The 23,383-nt window shown below is 40.8% G+C and overlaps 1 protein-coding gene across 1 annotated transcript in view; it reads right to left on the bottom strand.

Annotated features, from left to right (window-relative positions):
• GRIN2A (glutamate ionotropic receptor NMDA type subunit 2A) overlaps positions 1-23,383 on the bottom strand; it is a 302,724-nt gene that overhangs the window by 19,116 nt on the left and 260,225 nt on the right. The window contains exon 11 of the mRNA XM_034784000.1: positions 21,314-21,501. Within this exon, the coding sequence (XP_034639891.1) occupies positions 21,314-21,501 (188 nt within the window). The remainder of the gene's footprint in view (positions 1-21,313; positions 21,502-23,383) is intronic.

Below are 23,383 nucleotides of genomic sequence, written 5' to 3'. Positions count from 1 at the left end.
TCTCATTTATAAAGTGACTCTATTCTTATCTGCTAATTTAGGACTACATTACTTTAATAGATTTCAGGTCACAGTACCTCGGGTTGTGACTTCATCAGATTTCGTATGTTAGCTAGACTTGATTAGCCCTTCCTATCTTGGGTTTTCAGGAAGAGGAGAGAAACATCTGAATATGGCACAGTCTTCAAAAACAGACGTTTTGTGTGTCATATATTATCTCTCTTTCTGTGGAAACAGACTTTCAACTATTGAGCTCTTGGACATCTGACAGAATCTCCCTATCCTGTTTTATTTCTCAGTATTTTTAACTTCCATTGTCATTTGTTCAAATAAGTAGAGTTTTAAAAATAGATATCTATGGTGATATCTCTATTCACGTGTTTTAACTCTTTGCCATGTCTGTATCTAGTGGAGGATTGTACTCTATAGAACTAGTCAAAAGGAATGTAATCTAGTAGGCAGAAACAGGACTGGAATGCAGGCTTCCTGGCTTCTATTCCTGAGTCTGCCACAACCTTGTCAGGGGATGTCAAGCAATTCACTTTACTCAGTCATACCCAGCAAAACAGATATACCATCTCCCATAGCTGGGTGGTTCTTAGGCTGAGTGTTTGTAGTTTACAGATCTTTGAGTTCCTCATCATTACTGTCATCACAATATGCAGACAGCTAGTGCAGAACAGTCTGACTTTGTTGGGTAAGTTGTTATTTAAAATACACAAAACTAAGTACACTCATCCAAACAAATAAAAGTGTTATAGGGTCTAGAACTCTAAATGGAGCTCTTCCAGCAATATATAAAAATGATGTAAATTATGTTGTACTTTGTGCATGGACAGAAACTACTGCGAGTACTTATAGCATTCAATTCCCCCATCACTATCTCCTCTCGAATATTACCTTATTTGGTGAGAAAAAAATCACTTAAAAAACATCTTTGGGGCAATCCATCCTCCCCACCTCCCATTTTTTCTGCTCTCTGATGTAGTCACCACATGGACCAAAGCAAAAGACTAGTGAGGCTCAGTATGAGATCCAGATATATTTCAGGATCTCCCTTCTCTTACTTTTCAGCATGCCGGAGGCATGTCAGCAGCAGTGAGGTTTTCATAGAAAAGCTACTGACTAACTTATCGCACTATACCAGGCTTTTAAGAAGGGGCTAAGATTGCAGGAGAAAGGGCAATGACCTCATAGCATTGCTCAGAGTCTGAAATGCTGGCAAAGTGTTCATTGCAACTGTTTCTCTCTAAATTCATTATTTATGTTCCCTGAACAGCAGAAATAGTTTCTATCCCTTTTTAACACCACATTTTGTTTAGTTCTGTCTGTAAGCACACAGGAGAACTAATGAAATAGCTTCTGGAAAGGTTTTTATATTGTACCATGTGACTACTCTTGAAACGTCCTTAGTGTTCCTCTAGTGAAGCATTACATGCAAAATGCATTTTGATTCTAAGCCCTTTACCTTTTCTTCAATAAGAGAGACTTCTCAGAGATATGCAGTGGCATAATTCTAATTTCTTTTGTAATGACATGAGTTGTCTGCTTCTGGAAATAATGATCAAGAATGAAATGGGACCTACAGAGAAGTATCATGTTAGCTAGCTTCAACTACTTCACCATTTAGTAAACAATACATTATTTTTGTGCAGATTTCCTAATCTACCCCTTCCTTGCCAATGAGCTTTGTAATATAGAAGGTGGGATCTTCCTGGTCTTCTGAGAAACACCAGAAGGCACTTCAAGGCCTGTAATCAAGAAGAGGGTTGGTGTGAGCTGCAAAGAAGATGCATTTACATCTTAGTTACCCACATATCAAACTGGAACGCCACTGATCTGGCATGTAAGAATAGTTCACAGCATATAGAGTCCAAGGGCAGACAGACAAGTTGATGGCCACAAATAATTGGGCTACGAGGGCTAGAGTAGACGTAAGTGGGAATTAAACACCAGGGCAGAAGAGAAAGGTTGCCTACATACTTCAGTGATGAGCATTTTACAAGTTCCTAAGTCAGAGGAACCAGTCGTGGCTTCTTAGGGTATGTCTACACTGCAAGCATGGATCGTGATGACAGCTTGCGTAGACCTATTGTTAATCTACCTAACTCAGGTACCGGAGCAGTGAAGCTGCAGTGGTGTGGGTTTCAGCACAGGCTACCCACCTGAGTAATTGCCTTGGGTTCTGGGCAGGCTTGTACAGTACCCGAGTGAGCTAGCCGTGATTGCAGTGTAAACATACCCTTAGTTGAGTTTTACACTTAAAGCAGAGATTCAGCCTCTATGCATGAAGAATAGTGTATCCTCACGAAAATTACAGTGCTTACACTTCGAGACCGCAGAACACCACCACAAGGAAAAACAATTCTAAATTGTCTTTAAAAATCACTTTTTTAAGTGGGACAATAAACACTAACATTCATTCATCACAATTATAGAATTATTGCCTGTGCTCAGGGTGCTTACATGCACTTCCTTACCTTAAAATGTTTGGATTTCTATTCTTTGGTTTGTATCCCAATAACATTTAGAGCAGGGGTTGGCAACCTTTCAGAAGTGGTGTGCCGAATCTTCATTTATTCACTCTAATTTAAGGTTTTGCGTGCCAGTAATACATGTTAATGTTTTTAGAAGGTCTCTTTCTATAAGTCTATAATATATAACTAAACTATTGTTGTATGTAAAGTAAATAAGGTTTTTTAAATGTTTAAGAAGCTTCATTTAAAATTAAATTAAAATGCAGAGCCCCCCGGACCACCCAGGCAGTGTGAGTGCCACTGAAAATCAGCTCACGTAGGCTCAGGTTGCCTACCCCTGATTTAGAGCCTCAATGAGATGGTTATTTTGCCCCTCATTTATAGTCCTCCCTAAGATCTACCAATAAAACACACAAAGACTCAAGAAAAGAAAAATGAAAGTCCAGAGAAAGTGTAATATTGCCTGCATGTGTCTTACCATCAAAGGTTCTGACAATCAGCCTGCACTGCTTTCCACAGTAAAATCCGCATCTCCCAAGACTGTCAGATGTCCGCTTGGTTTGGCTGCTGTGCTCTTTCACAATTCACAACAAATTTCATGGAGGGATTTAACTCTCTTTTTTATTACTGTTTATTTTAGCATTTCCTTTCCTTCGGCATATACACCTAAAATAACTAGTGATAAGCCAATAACCTTTTGAAAAAATGACAGCACAGAAACAACCCAGGCTTTTTTAAACTGAGATATGACAATGCCCTAGCAACTTACAAGGAACAACGTGTTTTGCAGTGGTGCAAGCAGGGCAGATATAAGGAGAGGTGCAATCACTTCCAGTAGACACCTAATATATACACTCCACAACAATTTACCTCATTTTGAAACTATATAGGGCACACATTTCGGAATTTTGTTAAATTCTAAGTTGACATACGAATGAAAGGACATTGTCAGACTGAGTATAGATCAGACTGCTACAAGTCAGGGTTTAGCTTAATATATATTAGGTTTCTATTATTGAGATGTGTGTGGTTTGTTTGATATGTTCACATAGATGTATTTGGTATATTAAGCATTTACAATTTGTTATTCAATGACGATCAGGTTAGAGTAAAGTTATTGTAAGGCTGAACCTGTACAATTTATATTCATTGACAACTATCTCAACACCATTGATCGTGCAATTTTATGCCAATTACTTTCATCTGTGCAAGGTACTGTGAGGACACATGTCATTTCATGTTTTACCATTTATGAACATTTGCAATTTATGTATGTTAACATATATAGAGATGAGCTAAGTCATAATTCTGGAATCCTGATTTCAAATACCCCAAATTTTGGATCACGGGGTTTGGTTAGGTCATTATGGAGAGAGGAGCTATTTGCAACACTAGGTGAGTTTGAATTCAAAACACTGAAGTTTGGGGGTGGTCTTAATTTTGGCTCAGGATAAAGATACTGTCTTTTCAGATCCTTCAGTACCCTGACTTGGAAGTGGCCACGGGTAATGAACAGTCTTGGCATATGCATATAGCTACAGGTAAAGAATTAGTAGTCTGCATATGCTCTCCCTGTGTGTGTATAAGTCTGGTTAGTCGTCTAAAGCTGATAGTGCAGAGGTCCCCAAACTGTGGGGTGTGCCCCCCTAGCAGGCGCTGAGGAATGTTCGGGGGGCCCAGATCAGCCCCCACAGGATATGGGGAGGGAGTGCCAGCCAACTCCACTCCTGGCCCTGATCCCCGCGCCTCTGACCGAGGCTCTGCTCCCAGCTTCTCCCCCATGCCCAGCTGTGGCCCCCTTACCCTAATCCGTGTCCCTTGCTCCTGGAGCCGTGGCCCTACTCCCGGCCCTGGATCCAGGGTGGAGGGGGGCACAGACAAGGGTAAGGGGGGGGCACGAGGTAACAAGTTTGGGGATAACTGATAGTATAGCATCAGGAGGTTCTTGGAAACCTGTGAAAGTAAGCTTAATGTATATAAAAAACAGGCATCTGTGAAGTCTGGCATCAATGCAGTTGGAGCCTGAACCACAGTCTGCTGATTAGTCTCAAGTTACTTATAATTTATAATTCAAATTTTTAAGGATTTTTGTTTTAATATCAGAAACTTGCCGGCAGGACCATACTGTTATTGATTTATTCTTCATACACCATATGCAGGTAGGATTAAAAGGTTTATGGACTAGTAAAAGTTTCAGTATCAAAGAACATGATGAAAAAAACAGGACTAGCAAATAAAACAGCTCTGAACAGATTTACAAAAGGGATAACAGCAATATTTTTTTCAACTTTAACAGATTCACAGCATGTCTATTTGGTAAAAATTACAAATAAATAGAAAGTGACTGCAGTAGGTGGTATGTTGATTTCTACCCTTCTGTATTTATAGAAACCTGACTCACCCATAGCACAGAGAATAGTGCAAGTAGATATTTTTAAAGGCCCAAACCTTACAGCTGCTGAACATCTGTAAGTCAGAATAAGGTCAAAAAAGCTAGATTGTGATCTCAGTTACCTCAGTGCATAAGGGGAATAACGTCAATGATTTCAGTGGAGTTATTCCTGGTTTATACTGGTTTTACTGGGAGCAAAATCTAACACTAAGTAATTACCCATAAGAACCATTTCAAGCAAAGCTGCCAAACCAACAGTCATAGGAGGCCATGCAGATCTCACCGTATCAGACACAGGCGTAAATACTAGCATGACATTTACTGCTTATCTTTCAGTGCCACGTGGTGTGGCATGTGAGCTGCTTGATCCTGACTGAGCTCTTGAAAACAGCTTGAGTTCCCTTGTGATTCAGGATCTCTTTTATTATGGCCCTGAATGGGCACATCAGAGGTTCCCCAACATCTGTTTCTCTTATGCGTGAAATATCCTGACAGTGAACTAGAAATACAAGGGAAGTCCTCTTAATGCTTATAAGAGAGGGTTCTCTTCTGTGTTAGATTTATCAGCAAGCCACTCAGTACCTCTCATTTCAGTTTTTAAAAGTTCTCATGACATTGGGTTCCCCGGATCATGAGTTGGGTGGCACTGCTAACTTCATTCTAATGATGCCAGCTTTGTATTAAATAGTGAAACTCTAGCTGTCTCACCAGCACTTGGAAACTATTTATGGTGTATCATGGGCACAGGCTGAACTGCACTTTGGACCCCTTTTAGTTCCTCTCAAGTGAACCCCTTTGGGGATAAGCCTTGTTACCGGCACACCTCTCAGGGCAGAACTATGTCATTCAACCACTCTGGGCCTGATCTCCTCTCACGTGTCACCTGTGAGAGTGGGGACCTGTGACAGTGGCTGACTCAAAAACAGTTCCTTCAAAACAAGCCATTCATTCATTCCCCTGAAGATACAAAGCTTGCAGAGCAAAGGGTAAAATAATAAAGGTCTATATGCATATTTCCCATCACCCAACCCTTAACCTTTCCCTACAAGCTTTGGCACATCTCACCTAACGCAGGTACCTCCATCTCTTGATTGGGAGAAGTTCTGATGCAGCCTCTCTCTCTCTCTGTCTCCACGCATGTCTTTCAGTTCTCACTGACATGCCATGGGATACACTCAACTACTTCCCTTTTCTGGGATGCTGCAATGGTCCTTTGGATTCTAGGCTCAACCCTGGGAAGAGTAAACCATTCCAGCCTGGAAGGAGCCAGGGATATAGCCTCTTCCCAAGTGATGGCCAAATATGGTTATCCCAGCCCCTCTGACACTATTTACCACAGGTGTCATTGTTTTGTTTCCTCTTGATTCCCCCTTGACAGCATCCTTTGTTTTAACTCTGAATATTCAGGTAGGATACTACCACACAGATAAATGCAGATATTATGATATTTATCAAAAAATAATACACTGCTTACTCATTTTCCTCACAATTTTGATATAAAAATGATAAAATCCTTGGCTTTTTTCAACAAGAAAAGAAGTTACAACTTTTTTGTAAATGTATGGTGCTTTCCTCAACCTTAATTAAAACAGTTCCTCATTAACAGCCCAAACTGCTCCCTAGTTAAAAAGAGGTTGGAAATAAGCAAGCCCAAGCTTTTGTAATTCCATCTGAGACCAAAAAGAAAGGCATTAAAACGTCCATTGCTAATCGTTTGTACAAAAATTAGTTTCCAAACTGGTCATATTATTCCATTCAGAGAAAGGAATGCTCTGCTGATTTATTGATGTTTGAGTACTTTCTGTGCATCTTCTTCCTGGGAGGGGAATATGATGAGAAAAAGGTAGAATCTTTGGTACCTTGTCTTGCCTTTCTTCTTCTTCCTACCCCTGCCATCTGTAGGGAGCCCTGCTCCTATGTTTTTAACCTGCTCGGTAGCTATTGAATGATTCTGTCAGGAGAGGATATGTGGGAATCCTTCAGTTGTGTCTATGCACTGATGTACAGCAGTTCAGAATGGTGGCTGGGGTTTTAATGCCCCTTTTCCTCCAAAAGTGTAGCATGTGCTTAAGTAGTATAACCAAATCACTCACTGCAGAGAATTGTAACAAACAAGGGTAGAAAAGCTGATACAGCTCAGAGTAGGGATGAAAAATGAGTTAAGGGGCCCACAAACAGTTATCCCGGCACTCTGGCTGGTCGGGGAGAGTGGAGTCGCGGGCGGGCTCGCCGCCCTCCTCCCGGCGCCCCGGCCGGTCGGGGAGAGCGGAGCCACGGTGGGCTCGCCGCCCTCCCCTGGCACTCCGGCCGGCCGGGAAGAGTGGGGCCGTGGCCGGGCTCGTCGTCCTCCCCCCAGCGCTCCGGCCGGTCGGGGAGAGCGGGGCCGCGGCCGAGCTTGGCGCCCTTCCCTGCCGCGCTCCCCGCCGGGGGGCGGGGGGGGGAGGCATTTTTGCCTGGGGTGGCAAAAAAGCCAGAGCCAGCCCTGAAGACAGTCAAGTAGTTTTATTTTCCTCACAGTTAGACTTATGTTCATTTTAGTCATCTTTCATAAAGACTACTAAACTTCCATTAAACTAGCACAGTAAACAACTAAAACATTTTATAGTTGTCCCAGTCATTTTGATTACAAAAAAACGAAATACAGTTTTATTTTGAAGCACCACCAGGTATTGCCCAGCATAGCCGAGCTGCTTTGCATGAGCACTAGACAATTTCTAATCATTGGGATGTTTTCTGAGAACTAGGGTGTGTATTCTGAATCGCTTAAGTGTATCCTAGGTTCAAAAAATGATTAGTAATGAAATCATATCAGAACTTTGGCCAAATATTTCTACAGTAGATTATTTAATCTTTATAAAACCTTTTATTTATGATTTTTCACCACAGAGTATTAGCCATGAGCTGGAAACTAAATCTGACAAGTGAATTCCCTCCACAAACTTCACTGAAGAGGTTGGATTCAAACTCCTGCAGTCAACCCCCCCCCCTAAAATGTTGGGTTTGTGTCAGACACAGACTGGTAAGGCTTACTTTCCAAAGAGAATTTGGATGCAGCCCAAGTTGTCAGAAAGCTCACAAGAACAGATCTTGTAAAATTTCAGCCATTTGGGACAAAAATCTGATTGAAAAGAAGACAAGATTTTAGCACAAGACAAGATTTTAGAACTTCAAACCTAAATCAGAAATTGTAGCCTAAAACCTGAATCCCAAATTCTAGCTCTATATCTCAACCCCCCACTTGGTCCATTCCCTATGTGTATAACAACATCATGGGAAACTACAGAGGCTAATGATCAAAGAAATATAGAAGACAAAAAAAGACTAATAAAACCACATTTTCCACAGATACAGTAAAATGCATCTAACTGAGAATAAGGGATAGAACTGATTAACTGGAATCTCTACCGTTGCTGGCTCAAATTTTCCTGCCCTGGTCAAAGGTGATTTTTTAAAAAACATACTGATTATTTTAATGACTAGTGGTGAAATAGCTAGGTGCGGGTACAAAAGTGAAAGTCAGCAGGGGAAAAGTCCTGATTGATAAGTGCTTTTTGAAAACCACCATTTGCCTATTCACAATGCACATGGCCTAGGTTTACAAGTGCTTTTTGGCAACGATAGAAAAGATAAAGGCTGCATTGTGAATGATCCTTGAATTCAACATTTTGCACAATTAAGTAAGCATTGGATGAGGGCTATGGAGCCCTGTCTCATTTATCCTAAAAAAAAAAAATCTCAATAGAGAGCATACAAGCATGAACAATCTCTGTATCAGGAACTGGCTCACTTTCTCGCTCCTTGATAGAAATAAAATGGAACCATCAATATTTCAAGTGGAGAGCCAAAATTCTTATCAAGAGTGGATTCAAATAGAATTTTGAGACTAGTGTAAAGATAATCTCCTTCCACTTTTTCTGAAACCGATCAACGGCAAATTGACCTAATTCAGTTTCAGTCCAACATTTAAATCATCGAATTTTCATCGAAATGAGAGCTGAGCAAAAGTTTTCATCTGAAACATTTTCAACCATGCAGCAACACTGAAACATTTTGCAAATTTGATTTTTTTGAATCAAAACAAATTTTCATTTAAAGAATTCCTTCATTTCATTTTTTTTAAAAAGCACTTGAAATCTAAACGAACTGTTTCATTTGATCCGAAATGAATCTTCTTGTTGAATTTTCAATTCACAAAAAGTTTCATTTTCAGATTGACCAAAACATTTTTTAAAAAAATAACCAAAAATCAGTTATTTGCACAGCTCTACTCAAAACATCAGATTTAGCCTCAGTTCTCAACATCCTCCCTTCTTGAGTGCAGACACACTGCATCAACAAATTTGTATCATGAGCTCAGCTGAGGTCTATCCTTGAGGTGCCTCCTTTGGGCCACCACAGGATTAAATTAAACCACTAAGGAAAAATAGTGGAGAAAAGAGACTGAGTTAAATCACAAGGGGATGTCAGGTCTTAGAGCTCTTGCCACAGACAGCACTGGCAGCAGAATGTTTCTGCTTCCAGCCAGTGTGGTCCCACAACAAAGTGTTCTACACATGTCTCCAAGAACAATTTCATTCCTTAATTTTAATCCATATCATTACCCTTAAATATAAAGAAACAGGAAGTCAGTTTTATGTCCTCCTTACCCTTCTCTGTCTCTGTGGAATGGTGCCCAAAACTTCTGCAGGATATGCCAGCTCCTTACAGTAGGGCAAGAAGAGATAGCCCCATATGGTATGTCTACACAGCAACTAGAGTCTAGGGGTGGGCAAACTACGGCCTGCGGGCCGCATCCGACCCATCAGGGCTTTGGATCGGGCCCGCGGGATTGCCAGCTCCGTGATGCAGTGGGGCTAAGGCAGGCTCCCTACCTGCCCTGGCCCCGTGCCGCTTCCGGAAGTGGCTGGCACCATGTCCCTGCAGTCCCTGGGGGGGGGGGGGCAGAGGGTTCTGCGTGCTGCCGTCACCTGCAGGCACTGCCCCCCGCAGCTCCCATTGGCTGGGAATGGGGAACTGTGGCCAATGGGAGCTTTGGGGGAGGTATCTGCAGGTAAGGGCAGCACGGAGAGCCCTCTGCCCCCCTTCCCCGCACAGGGGCCACAGGGATGTGGTGCTGGGCGCTTCTGGGAGCGGCGCGGGGCCAGGGCAGGAAGGGAGCCGGCCTTAGCCCCACTGGTGCCACTGCCACCCCAGAGCCGCTCAAGGTAACTGGTGCCAGGCTGGAGCCCACACCCCCAACCCCTCCTGCACCCTGCATGCCAACCCCCTGCCCTGAGTCCCCTGCAGCACCCCGCATCCCTCCTGCACCCCAACCTGTTGCCCTGATTTCCCCAAAACAAAAACCAAGAGCTCACTATTCCATCCCTTATTTACACCACTAAATGCTGCAATGCAAGCACACAGCAGCAGACCTACCCTGGGGGAGAAAAAGTCTGCAGTGGAGTGGAGGGCTAATCCTCTTCCTTCCACCAAAAACCCTGCCCCCTGCAAGGTGGATTGTTGCCTGGGGAAATAAAATTTGGAAAAATTAATTCCCTGCCTCCCATACTGTTCTACTGCCTGTCCTGTAGCTGTCCCTATCTAAGCTCTTGGGGAGGTCTGCATTATTTGTGGGAGTTTCCACAGGGCTACCAACTCCTTGACACCGAGGAGGTGCAAGTTTCAGCAACCAGAGAGAGGCAGATTGCAGCCAGCCTAGAAATCAAAACAAAACCTATTGTTGTGTACCCTAATCTCATTCTGAATTCTTCCTTATTTCTCTGCAGCACTGCTGGCTCTCTAGCACTTTCAAATGCACCACCTGCCACAACAGTCTGATTTGCAACTTAAAAAAAAGCAACAATTAACCTCTTTCTTTGCCATGAACCTTCAGTGGGGTGGTGCGGCAGAATGCTAAGCAAACAGTAGATGGCATGAGAGCACTCAGGCGGGTTATTCACTACATTTGCCAGAGGAATGCACAGTTGATGTCTGTTTCCACTGATTTCATTCCATTCTCAGTGTTTTAGGAGATTGAGAATTTCTCTAGCTTCCCACACCTTTTGCAGTAAACACACACAAAACCCCCAGGCTTTCCACATTGAAAACATTCACTTCAGCGACCCTGAATTCAGCCGTATAAACCCTTGAAATTAATGGGGTTGCACAGGATGTAAATTAGGGCAGAATTTAATTTAAATATTTTAGGGTTCTGTTTTATCCATTAAACTTGGCAGAATCTTTTGTTCCAATACCTCCTCAGGGTCATCTAAGGGCCTGACCAATCCTCCCTGAATGAGGAGGTCACAGAGCAAGAGAAGCTAGAAACAGAAATGGACTACTAATAAGAATAATCTAAAGATTCTCAACAACTTCAGCAACTGTTAACTTCAGCAACTGGGGCTGCAGCTTGACGCTCCAGGATGATACATGAATGAAAACCTGCACAAACCAAATTATGTTTCTAGAATGATCAGATAAAATATTAGAGACACAAGGTGGGTGAGGTAATACCGTTTATTGGACCAACTTCTGTTGGTAAGAAAGAGAAATTCTCAAACTTACACAGAACGCTTCTTCAGGACATGAAGGTGCATATTTAGTAACTTCAGGTCCCGAAGAAGCACTCTGTGTAAGCTCAAAAGCTTCTCTCACACACATAGAAGTTGGTCCAATAAAACATATTACTTCACCCACCTTGTCTCTCTAATATCCTGGGACCAACATGGCTGCAACAACACTGCATAGAGGTAATATAGGGTATTTCTATTCCAGTCAGAAACCTCTAATTGGGCATCACTGTCAATAGTCATTCATGCCTGTGCCCACAACAATGGATTCATCCACTTACAGGTACTATACAAACTATACACAATTTACAAAATTTAGAGGAAGATTCTGCCAAATTACTCCAGTTAGCACTTACTAGGTGAGTAGTTCCACTGAAATTAATGAAGCTATTTATGGAATAAGGAGCTACTCACATTCTGAGCAAGGGAATCAGAAGCTGACCCTGTATCAATGCTTGGTTCTTAGAACCCATAAGTATCAACTTAATCTAGTTACACAGCATGTACAATATGTTGTATGCAATACATTATACACATGCACACACACAGTCTGCAACTACTGAATTTAAGAATTCTGAGTTTCTTTCCCCAGCACCCACAAAATCATGACATATATGTCATTTATGGATTAATGTTGACTTGTTAAAAATCTAAAAAGAACAAAAGGACTGAGTAATAGCTATGAACTTATTGTGAGCTAATGCGTGGCCCTGTTATTCAAGGATGAATAAAACCAGAACAGCTAAGCACGATTTCCAACATTACATTCTCACTCATCCTGTTCAGCTACACACACGCCCCCACATATCCACTCATACTCTCCGGTCACATTTGTTCCACCCACTGCTTAAGGAGGACACTAAATATATAAACAGAAAATCACTGGGAACACGGATGTGTTCTGCCAAAGCAGCACGCACTGTAAATATGTACTTTTAATCACAGCGCATTTTTTCCTGGCCCTTTAATGTACAGCATGAGTCACAATGTATTATAAGTGAAATATCAATTTGGAAGACTTATGCAATTACATACCAGAAAAAGAAGCAGGGGTCAGGTTAGGGGTTTTCTTCGAGAGATTTAATGAGAAGTCTTTTTTCTACAGCTGCATTTTCCCCGATAGGGGTGGGAAACACACACACCTACTCACTGAGATTCTCAGTCAATATATAAAGTTGCTCTAAAGCCCATGGAAAATTAACCAAAATTTGGAAAATTTTGTTAGCAGGGTAATGACTGTGTGGAAATCTGAGCAAAAAAATCTTTTCTCCCACTAGTTTGTTTCAAAGGCTACAGCTCTAAGGGTCAAAACCTTAACACTGCCATGTCAGCCAACCTTTAAAGGACAGCTGCTCTCCAGGAGGCCTCTTCCCAGATCCTCACTCAATTGACCTTTCTTAATGCCAGCTAACATAGTAGCCTCCTCCCCTTCCTCAAATGCCTGGCATACAGCTGAGGTTCTACCTAGGCAGCCCAGCTAGTAGTTCTCCAATCCATTTCCTACACACATCTTACGCCCAGCCACGCATCCTCTTCTCCAGCTCCTTCTCTACTGATGCCCTCTATCTTCTGCCATTGTCTGTCTGCCTGCCTCTTCTTAACTGCCTTCCTGTTCCTCCACATCTTACCACTTTCTGCCCTTCTCTATCTTCTCTCCTACTGTTCGTATCCCCACTTGTCTGCTTCTTCTCTTTACAACATCCTCATGTTACCCATCACTCTAGCTGTCCTAACCCCCGTGCCCCTCTACTCATTTTGTCCCTCAGCCAAGGAAATGCCTCCTCACAAATTTGCCTGCTGGCAGTGGTTCTGCTCCCAGCCCCACCCCCTGGCGCTATAAAAGGATTAAGAAATTATGCTGCAAACTTGCTGCAGATTTTCTAAAATTACTGTTTTGTCACCAGTGGAAAAACAGTCAAAACTGGAGCAGAAGGTGGGTAGATTTGTTTTCAGATGCTTGAGTTTTCACAGGGCCTAGAGAGGAGGTTGAAAATATAGGAGACTAGTGGTAAATAGGTGCTTACACAATTTTGCAATCCAGCAACTAAAGACTTCCTGAGTTATGCAATCTATGCACATAAATACAGGTGCAGGCAGCTTAGCCTAACTGATTAGACCGAAAAATCAATAGAAAAGAACAACCTGAGAGTACAGGGGGCAATTTCTTCAGCAGACCTTTTCTCCACCTAAAAATGCAGATTGGATTGACCAAAACAAATTTGTGTCAATTTCTGCTAATTGTTTTGGTCTAAACAAAAAAAGAAAAAAAAATCCAGAAAAGTTGAAACAGTTCATTTCAATTTTTCAGGCTAGATTCGCAAGGGGATTTAGGTGCAATGCACAAAATCGCAGCGGAGGAGATGCTCCCGCATTGGAGTTAAATTCACCACTCACCAAATCTTTATTAAGGCAAGACACTAGCAAGCATGATCTGTTACTCACAAATGGGAAGTGTATTAAGAGGGTCTCACCACACGGTCTCCTCCGGTACAAGAAAATTCACAGCTTCAGCTTCCCTGCATTAGGCTAACTGTTTAGAACTTTGACTGTCTTTTCTCACACATATGTCTTCGTTTCTCATTTTCATATCACAAACGTGATTATTCTGGATTTTCTTACACATCCTAAGCTTACCCTTAATCACAGCAGGTTTCTATCAGGCTTAAATGTGCTTTTGCTCTAAGCACAAACTCCCAATAGCCTAGTGATTAGGACATTCACCTGGGCTATGGGAGACGCAGGGTCAAATCCCTGATCTGAGTCAGGGACTTGAATACAGATGACTGCCCTAACTACAGAGTTATTCTCAATCTCTGTGACCCAATGGTATTCAAGCATTTTATGCAAAGAGGAACAGCTTAAATGGAAGAGACTGAAAGAGACCCACTCCAGCATACCCAATAGCCTGGTGGTGAGACTGCTCACAGAGAGGGAGAGCAAGACTTGGATACAAGTCACTGCTCCAGAGAGGGGATTCAACCTGGGTCTCCCACATACCACGGGAGGACCCTAACTACTGGGTACAGGGAATCACCAATCCCACATCTCCTTACTCTATTTCATTCATCTAGCCCACCATTTGAAAAAGCTACTGGGGGGAAGCTGTTCTAGACTCGATTTTAACAAATAGGGAGGAACTCGTTGAGAATTTGAAAGTAGAAGGCAGCTTGGGTGAAAGTGATCATGAAATCATAGAGTTTGCAATTCTAAGGAAGGGTAGAAGGGAGAACAGCAAAATAGAGACAATGGATTTCAGGAAGGCGGATTTTGGTAAGCTCAGACAGCTGATAGGTAAGGTCCCATGGGAATCAAGACTGAGGGGAAAAACAACTGAGGAGAGTTGGCAGTTTTTCAAAGGGACACTATTAAGGGCCCAAAAGCAAGCTATTCTGCTGGTTAGGAAAGATAGAAAATGTGGCAAAAGACCACCTTGGCTTAACCATGAGATCTTGCATGATCTAAAAAATAAAAAGGAGTCACATAAAAAATGGAAACTAGAACAGATTACAAAGGATGGATATAGGCAAACAACACAGGAATGCAGGGGCAAGATTAGAAAGGCAAAGGCACAAAATGAGCTCAAACTAGTTACAGGAATAAAGGGAAACAAGAAGACTTTTTATCAATACATTAGAAGCAAGAGGAAGATTAAAGACAGGGTAGGCCCACTGCTCAGTGAAGAGGGAGAAACAGTAACAGGAAACTTGGAAATGGCAGAGATGCTTAATGACTTCTTTGTTTCGGTCTTCACTGAGAAGTCTGAAGGAATGCCTAACATAGTGAATGCTAATGGGAAGGAGGTAGGTTTAGCAGATAAAATAAAAAAAGAACAAGTTAAAAATCACTTAGAAAAGTTAGATGCCTGCAAGTCACCAGGGCCTGATGAAATGCATCCTAGTATACTCAAGGAGCTAATAGAAAAGGTATCTGAGCCTCTAGCTATTATCTTTGGAAAATCATGGGAGACGGGAGAGATTTCAGAAGACTGGAAAAGGGCAAATATAGTGCCCATCTATAAAAAGGGAAATAAAAACAAGCCAGGAAACTACAGACCAGTTAGTTTAACTTCTGTGCCAGGGAAGATAAAGGAGCAAGTAATTAAGGAAATCATCTGCAAACACTTGGAAGGTGGTAAGGTGATAGGGAATAGCCAGCATGGATTTGTAAAGAACAAATCGTATCAAACCAATCTGATAGCTTTCTTTGATAGGATAACGAGTCTTGTGGATAAGGGAGAAGCTGTGGATGTGGTATACCTAGAATTTAGTAAGGCATTTGATACGGTCTTGCATGATATTCTTATTGATAAACTAGGCAAATACAATTTAGATGGGGCTACTATAAGGTGGGCGCATAACTGGCTGGATAACCGTACTCAGAGAGTTGTTATTAATGGTTCCCAATCCTGCTGGAAAGATATAACAAGTGGGGTTACGCAGGGGTCTGTTTTGGGACCGGTTCTGTTCAATATCTTCATTAACTACTTAGATATTGGCATAGGAAGTACGCTTATTATGTTTGCGGATGATACCAAACTGGGAGGGATTGCAACTGCTTTGGAGGACAGGGTCATAATTCAAAATGATCTGGACAAATTGGAGAAATGGTCTGAGTTAAACAGGATGAAGTTTAACAAAGACAAATGCAAAGTGCTCCACTTAGGAAAGAACAATCAGTTTCATACATACAGAATGGGAAGAGACTGTCTAGGAAGGAGTACGGCAGAAAGGGATCTAGGGGTTATAGTGGACCACAAGCTAAATATGAGTCAACAGTGTGATGCTGTTGCAAAAAAAGCAAACATGATTCTGGGATACATTAACAGGTGTATTGTGAGCAAGACACGAGAAGTCATTCTTCCGCTCTACTCTGCTCTGGTTAGGCCTCAGCTGGAGTATTGTGTCCAGTTCTGGGCACCACATTTCAAGAAAGATGTGGAGAAATTGGAGAGGGTCCACAGAAGAGCAACAAGAATGATTAAAGGTCTTGAGAACATGACCTATGAAGGAAGGCTGAAAGAATTGGGTTTGTTTAGTTTGGAAAAGAGAAGACTGAGAGGGGACATGATAGCATTTTTCAGGTATCTAAAAGGGTGTCATAAGGAGGAGGGAGAAAACTTGTTCACCTTAGCCTCTAAGAATAGAACAAGAAGCAATGGGCTTAAACTGCAGCAAGGGAGGTGTAGGTTGGACATTAGGAAAAAGTTCCTAACTGTCAGGGTGGTTAAACACTGGAATAAATTGCCTAGGGAGGTTGTGGAATCTCCATCTCTGGAGATATTTAAGAGTAGGTTAGATAAATGTCTATCAGGGATGGTCTAGACAGTATTTGGTCCTGTCATGCGGGCAGGGGACCGGACTCGATGACCTCTCAAGGTCCCTTCCAGTCCTAGAATCTATGAATCTATGAATTTCCTTTCTTTTTGTTAAACATGCCCAAAGTCAAAAAGAAACTTTTCATCTGGGTCAATACAAAAAGTTTAGTTTGATCCCAAATGAATTTTTTTCTGACTTTTTTGATTCGTCAACAATCCTGGGAAACTGCAGGCTCAGTTCAACCCAAACTGATTTGTTTTTTGTTTATTTCAAAACTGCCAGTGAATGGAAAAAAAACAGTTATTTGTCCAGCTCTCCTTGACTGTCGCTAAGGTAGTGGGCTGACTTATAGGTTGGTTAGACTGCCTTACTGAGCTCTGTAAAGTTAACTATTTTGTAAGGGAAATCAAACTGGATGTTGTGTAATCAGATCCCTGCTATTAGGGGAATATAATCCTACCAGTGATGGAGCTGGTTGATAGCAAACAGCAGCGTAGAAAGGCATACCAAATCTTCCATTGCTTACAAACTTAGTGCTACTAGGGTTAAGGGATATTTTATTTCTGGGTAGCAGATAAATGTAAGCGTGCCCTCTAGTGAATAAAATGAGCTGCTTTTGTGCACCAAACTGCACTGCATTTTAGGGAAGTATCTTGAAATAGTCAATTATTTTAAATAAAACTGCAAGTGTTAATTACCAGGCTGGAGTCTGTGCATAGATAATGAGGCTACTGAGACAAAAAATGGACATCTGTTATTGTTAAGCATGCTTAATTCATTGTGTCTAACAAATGGGAAAACACAAATACCAACCTAAGTATATTAAGAAAAGGTCCAATGATCCATAGCAACTGATGTGGTTCCTAACAAATGAATATTCATCTTCTATTTCTAGAAACAGGGCTAGCCATAGATATATGGGCAACCTACGTGATGAAATATTTGGGACTCCACAACAAAGTAGGAATTCTCATCTTTTATCCTTTCTCTTGGCCTTGCCAACTCTGTCCAGTCAACCAGCTGCCTTCACCAATTCCTTATTAGGACAGGGAATTGGTCCTCTAGTATCCTACTTCCTCCTTACCACCCATAATTCAGAGATGAGCTCCCAGAGTAGGTGATTCTTGGCAGCATGACTTGTCTTTGCAGTGGAACTCTTCCTACAATCAGGGTGCTGCTCATGTAGTTTAATACAGCTTATCCAGTCCAGGCCACCCGTAAGCACAAACTCTCATCCTTCTTGTACCTGCCCTAGTAACCAGGGAGCATCAGCTCTTTTTCTGTTTCTATTAACAAAAGGGGGACTCAAAATAATTCAGATGGTCACAGAGAAAATCTGTGCATGTTGAAAGGCATTGAAAAAAGCGGCAGTGTAAACCCGACGTTCATGCTAGACTTTCATGTTCAGTGTTGACAAAGCAAGGTGAGGATAGTGCCCAAGCATAGTGCCACGTTACTTTGAATGCAATCAAAATTGGGGATCATGACAGAAAATTAAAGCCACCTTTGGGCTTTAAAAATTACATACACAAAATACACTGCAGGAATCCATCTAATTGTTAAGGCTAAATCAGAGAAGCACACAAAATCATGTAGTATGTATGCTAGTTATGTTTATATATGCACATAAATGATACAGCGACTTACTCCCATGCAAATGTCTGGCTATAACTATCCAAAATGTTTTCTTATTAACAAAGTATTCAGATCAAAAGGTTATGCATGTACAACTCATTACGAATTTTTCTTATGCTTCTCACACTCATTAGATTTATAATTATTCACTGATGTTCCTCAATAACAACAGATAAACATTCTCTTGTTGACAATGAATAATTATCTGGCAGTACCTCTTTCATAAGCCTCATTTTAAAGAGACAATCCTACACGAGTGAGTGAAGTATATATATATATTTTCTCATCTCCAAACTTGGAGACAGGAAGAAATAGTCCCGCAGGGTATAGCGGAAATGATCTTTGGTAGAATGGATAATTCAACTTCTTCTAGAGCCCTGGGCAGGTAACATACGCTAGGATAGAGTGGTGTACATCACGCAAATTATATCCTCCTATTGTAGGAAGTGGGTATTTCTGGACCTCCTTCCTTGTAACTCTGTATTGCTAACCACCATACTTCTTAAGTTGTGACCAAACAATTCTTTAAGAATTTTTACAAATTTAACCAGGTTCTTCAGAACAGAAAATGCACATTTCAGAAACCCTGAGTGGCCCAGAAATCCTCTTAAATTACAAAACAATAAAGCAATATTGCAAATATGTTCATATTCTCCATGGTTTACTTATGAAACTTGTGCTTAGTTTCTAAGCACTGAATGGGCAAACAACGTGTACTTCTAGAGACAGCCGGTATCGCATCGACGTGCATTCAGCCAAGTACTATTTATACCATGGTCTATTTCATGTTGAAATGTTGTAAATTAATCATATTCAAGTAATTTCTAAAAAGTTTTAAAGCTTATTTTAACTGTTTCTTTTATTTTAAACCAATAAAAACCAAGGTTCTGGACATGAGTATTCACAATCTAAACCGATCCACAGGTTCAAAAAAAAAAAAAAAAAAAAAAAAAAAAAAAAAAAGCAGCTACAAGAAAATCCTACTTATTTTACCCCATCCACATCAGCATATGTAGTGCCTGTCATGACACAATAAGCTGGCTAACTGTGGTAAATGATTAGACAAGACAATCCCTTTAACTCTAGCTTCCCCGCCCCAACATACATGCACACACAGACTAACTGTCTCTCATCACACTCCTATTTTAGATTTGAGAAAATCCTCCTTTTAAAATAATTGTAGATAGAGTGGTAAATATAGATGCAATAGCATTTTCAGTGTTTGGAGAAAGGAGTTTTGCCTAGATATTTTCAACATCTTTGTTAGCTTTTTCTTTATTTTTCCAAAAATGCACATAATCTTAGTTACTAATTTTCAATAGAGAAACTGAATTGTTAGCAAAACAAATTATTCTCTTACATAGGAGGATGACAATAAAAAAGGTAAAAAAACTCAGAGTTAGATTTTAGGCTACAAAGGGACATTTTCAGAGAATGACTTTGCATTGGACCAGGGCAGTGTCCAATAGTATTAACCCCAGACTGTGAGACACAGGAACCCTGTATTCTTATCCTGAGTCTGACAATGATTGCCTTTGTGGCCTTGCGTAACTAATGTAACCACTCTGCCTCATTTTCCCCATCTATAAAATGGGAATAATACTACAACATCTAAGCAATCTTAGAACAGTTGGCCATTGCACACTGAATAAAGAAAAAAATGTAAATAAACATATTGTAATCTGTTCAAGTCTAGGTAATTCATAAAAATAGAGTATGCCATTTTGTTTTATACTGGGTTTTATGGCTTATTTGCTCACTGGCTGAAAGAAGTAAATAATGTTTCTATTGTAGGCCACTCTGAATCCAACAGATCAGTAATGGTGCCATGAGCAACTGTTGCTCTACTGCAGACAAAGTTAATGAAACAAGATGATTACATCTATTTCAGCCATTTCATATAACAGAAATTCAATCAATCTACTGGACCATTCACACTTCCAACGTCCCCTCATTTGAAAATTAAAGCCTTGATATTTATGAAGTGGGGCCACTGTCCTGTGACACTGTTCTATTCCAATTACATTGTCCTTTAGTTATACTGAAAAGTATTTGTTTTACCTATCAGAGACTCTCAGTTAGTGACCCATAAATCTATATTTGTTTCTCAGTTATGCCATTCCCTCCAATGTGGATGGGGGCAGGAAATCTGTGACTGAATAAGAATAAGGGAATAAGTGATTGAACAGTGAATTCAACATAACCACATAGGATTCCTATACGCTGACTGGATGAATGACTGATAATGGCCCCCGGAGTGCAGGAATTTTCATAACACTTGTACATTTGAGATATTGTATATCGTGCACCCAGAGAGTGGAAGGGTTAAACTTTTCACTCTGGTGAAGAGATTCTGATAGCCCCATAAGCGTCACAACCTGAAGAGGAGAGTGATCCACTCTTGTCCCTTAAGGAGCAGTCATTAAGAGCATGGAGGAGGAGAGAAAAGTGTATTGGAAAGGAAGCATCTCATTGGGAGGGGCTACTCCTCTTCTGTTTTTGATCAGGAAGGAAACAGAACTGGCTGCCCTCTTAAGACACTCATCTTGGGATCGGATTCTCCAGTGCCTTGCACTATGTGTAGTCATTTGATCCCAAATATAGAGTGAGCTTAAATTGAACCCTTCTGATTTACATCCACTTTGCATAGGTATAATTGATTCATAAGGTGCAAAGCATCAAAATCAGTGGATTTGGTATATTTGTGTGGGGTGTGATATGTGGAAGTAGCCTTTTCATGAAAATATGGTCCAATGGTCTTGGAAAATGAGGTGAGTGGAGTGAGTTGAAGGGAATCGCTGGGTTAGGTTGGGGTGTAAACTACCCGACTCTACACCTAGAAAGAACTTTAAAAAAAATTCTTTCTTGAACAAAATGACTCATAGCAACCAAGTAAAATAATGATCTGTGCACACAAAATAGAAATGAAGAAATGTTTGGCCCTACCATCACCAACAAACTGAAGGAGTGCTAGGTCAATCTGTCTCTTCCAAGGTGACCCTTTCTGGAGAGCTATTCCATAGCCCGTAGTGGCAAAGATGTATCCGCTGCCTATTGTTACAAGTTTGCAGCCCTCATCTCTTCCAGCCTTGTAATTCAGCACTGCTGCATCATAGATGAAAGCATCCAACTTCCTGAAATAAAAGACAGCATTTTACAAACCAAATCATTAGGGACAACAATTGTCTGGCTTCTTTCACCCTGGACGTCAGGACCCTGTTGAATGTCATTAATGATATTAAAGAATCCATATGATAAGTTACTGTGCTGTGTAGTCCGATATTAACAAAAAAGCCATCTATTTTTAGTGGGGGCAAAATAAGACCACAGTTTTGCACTTCTATTTTAAGGGACACAGTTAAAAATATACAAAGAACATGATTAGCCAAACTTGTAAACAATTGTAATAATGTCAAAAGCCAACACGTTTCACTTTTGGGATTCAAAATGAGCAGTTCATCCCTCCATTGTCCTTAAAGGACAATGGATATGCCAGGAAATAATTTAGAATAGAAGTAAAATGACCAATGAGCTTTATTTAAAACATTTAATGAGTCTGAAAATCTGACTAAGCTGCTTTTTCTTAACACTTCCTTATCTTTCTCTTTCTTTCCAAAAATAAAGTGCACCAAAGAATGAAGGTGGAAATTAAGCCCCTTGTGAGACAATAGAAATAATACAGCCTAAAATATTTTATATATACATACACACATATATATATATATATACACACACACACACATTCTCATTACTTCTATGTCCATAGCACTGTAGAAATAGAAGAAGATGCTACAGACAATTTTAAGTCTTTAAGTCATCTCCTTAAAAAAAAATAACAGAATCCACATGACTTAACCACATTGTCTTTCAGTTATGCAGCAAAGAAAACCTCGTCGGATGAAGTGGAATCTAGCCCACGAAAGCTTATGCCCAAATAAATTTGTCAGTCTCTAAGGTGCCACAAGGACTCCTCTTTGTTTTTTTTAAAGTAGATAAAGGAAGGAAAGTAGCACCCTCAAGGGATAGCCTGTAAGGAGTGCAGTCAGGATAGAGTTAGAGGTAGTGGGGGGAAAGGGATCATTTCACAGATAGAGCAAGAGTATGCACACACATGGAAGAAGAGGCCAGTCAAGAGGATCTGAATCTAAGAAAGAACATGAAAGTATATCTAATGGTTAGAGAATGTTTGGTAGTCAAGACTTCAGGGTCCCAAACCCTAACTCTGCTATTGACTTAGTGGGTGACCTTGGGAAAATCAAATTGTGTCTCACTTTCCTCAACTGTCAAATGGGTATAGTTACATTAAAAAAAAAAGAAAAGAAAAGAAATTACTTAGATTGCAAATACAAGCACTCAAAAGTCAGGAAGTGCCAGATTTATGGTGACTCGTGCAGTATTAATTCTGCCCCCTCGTGTCTCCAACCTGTACACCGAATGAAGCAGGAGTCTTATGGAAAAGACAGTATGTGATCAGACCCAGACCTGAAGAAGAGCTCTGTGTAGCTCTAGAAAACTTGTCTCTTTCACCAGCAGAAGTTGCTCCAATAAAAGATATTACCTCACCCACCTTCTGTCTCTAGTATGTGATAATGTAACTAAAGACTGTATCATAACAAATATACACAAAGGAGCAGAATTAAGGATGCACAGGCAACCAAAAATGTGACATTTCTTCACTTATGGCTGCTTGATTTTGTAATCTAAAAGTTCTTTTACCTCTGGTTTTTGGTATGTAACTTCATAGATTTTTAAAAGGAAAAGGGTAAAACCAAATTCTGTTCTGTAGAGTAGTGATTTTCAACCTCTCATTTCTGGACCCCTTAACGTTTTAGAATGGAGGTGTGGACCCCTTTGGAAATCTTAAACATAGTCTACAGACCCCAGGGTCCATGGACCAGGTTACAAACCACTGATAAAGAGCTCTAACAGTCCCCCTCCCCTCCATCAAACATGATCAAGATTTGAAGCCTGAACCTTCAGCACTGCAGCATAGTTCGCAACAAAAGGAAGGCTGTT

This window comes from Trachemys scripta, chromosome 10, assembly GCF_013100865.1.
Source record: "Trachemys scripta elegans isolate TJP31775 chromosome 10, CAS_Tse_1.0, whole genome shotgun sequence".
NCBI lineage: Eukaryota > Metazoa > Chordata > Testudines > Emydidae > Trachemys > Trachemys scripta.
Note: the sequence above shows the minus strand (reverse complement) of the source record. Positions and strands in the feature narration are given on the sequence as shown.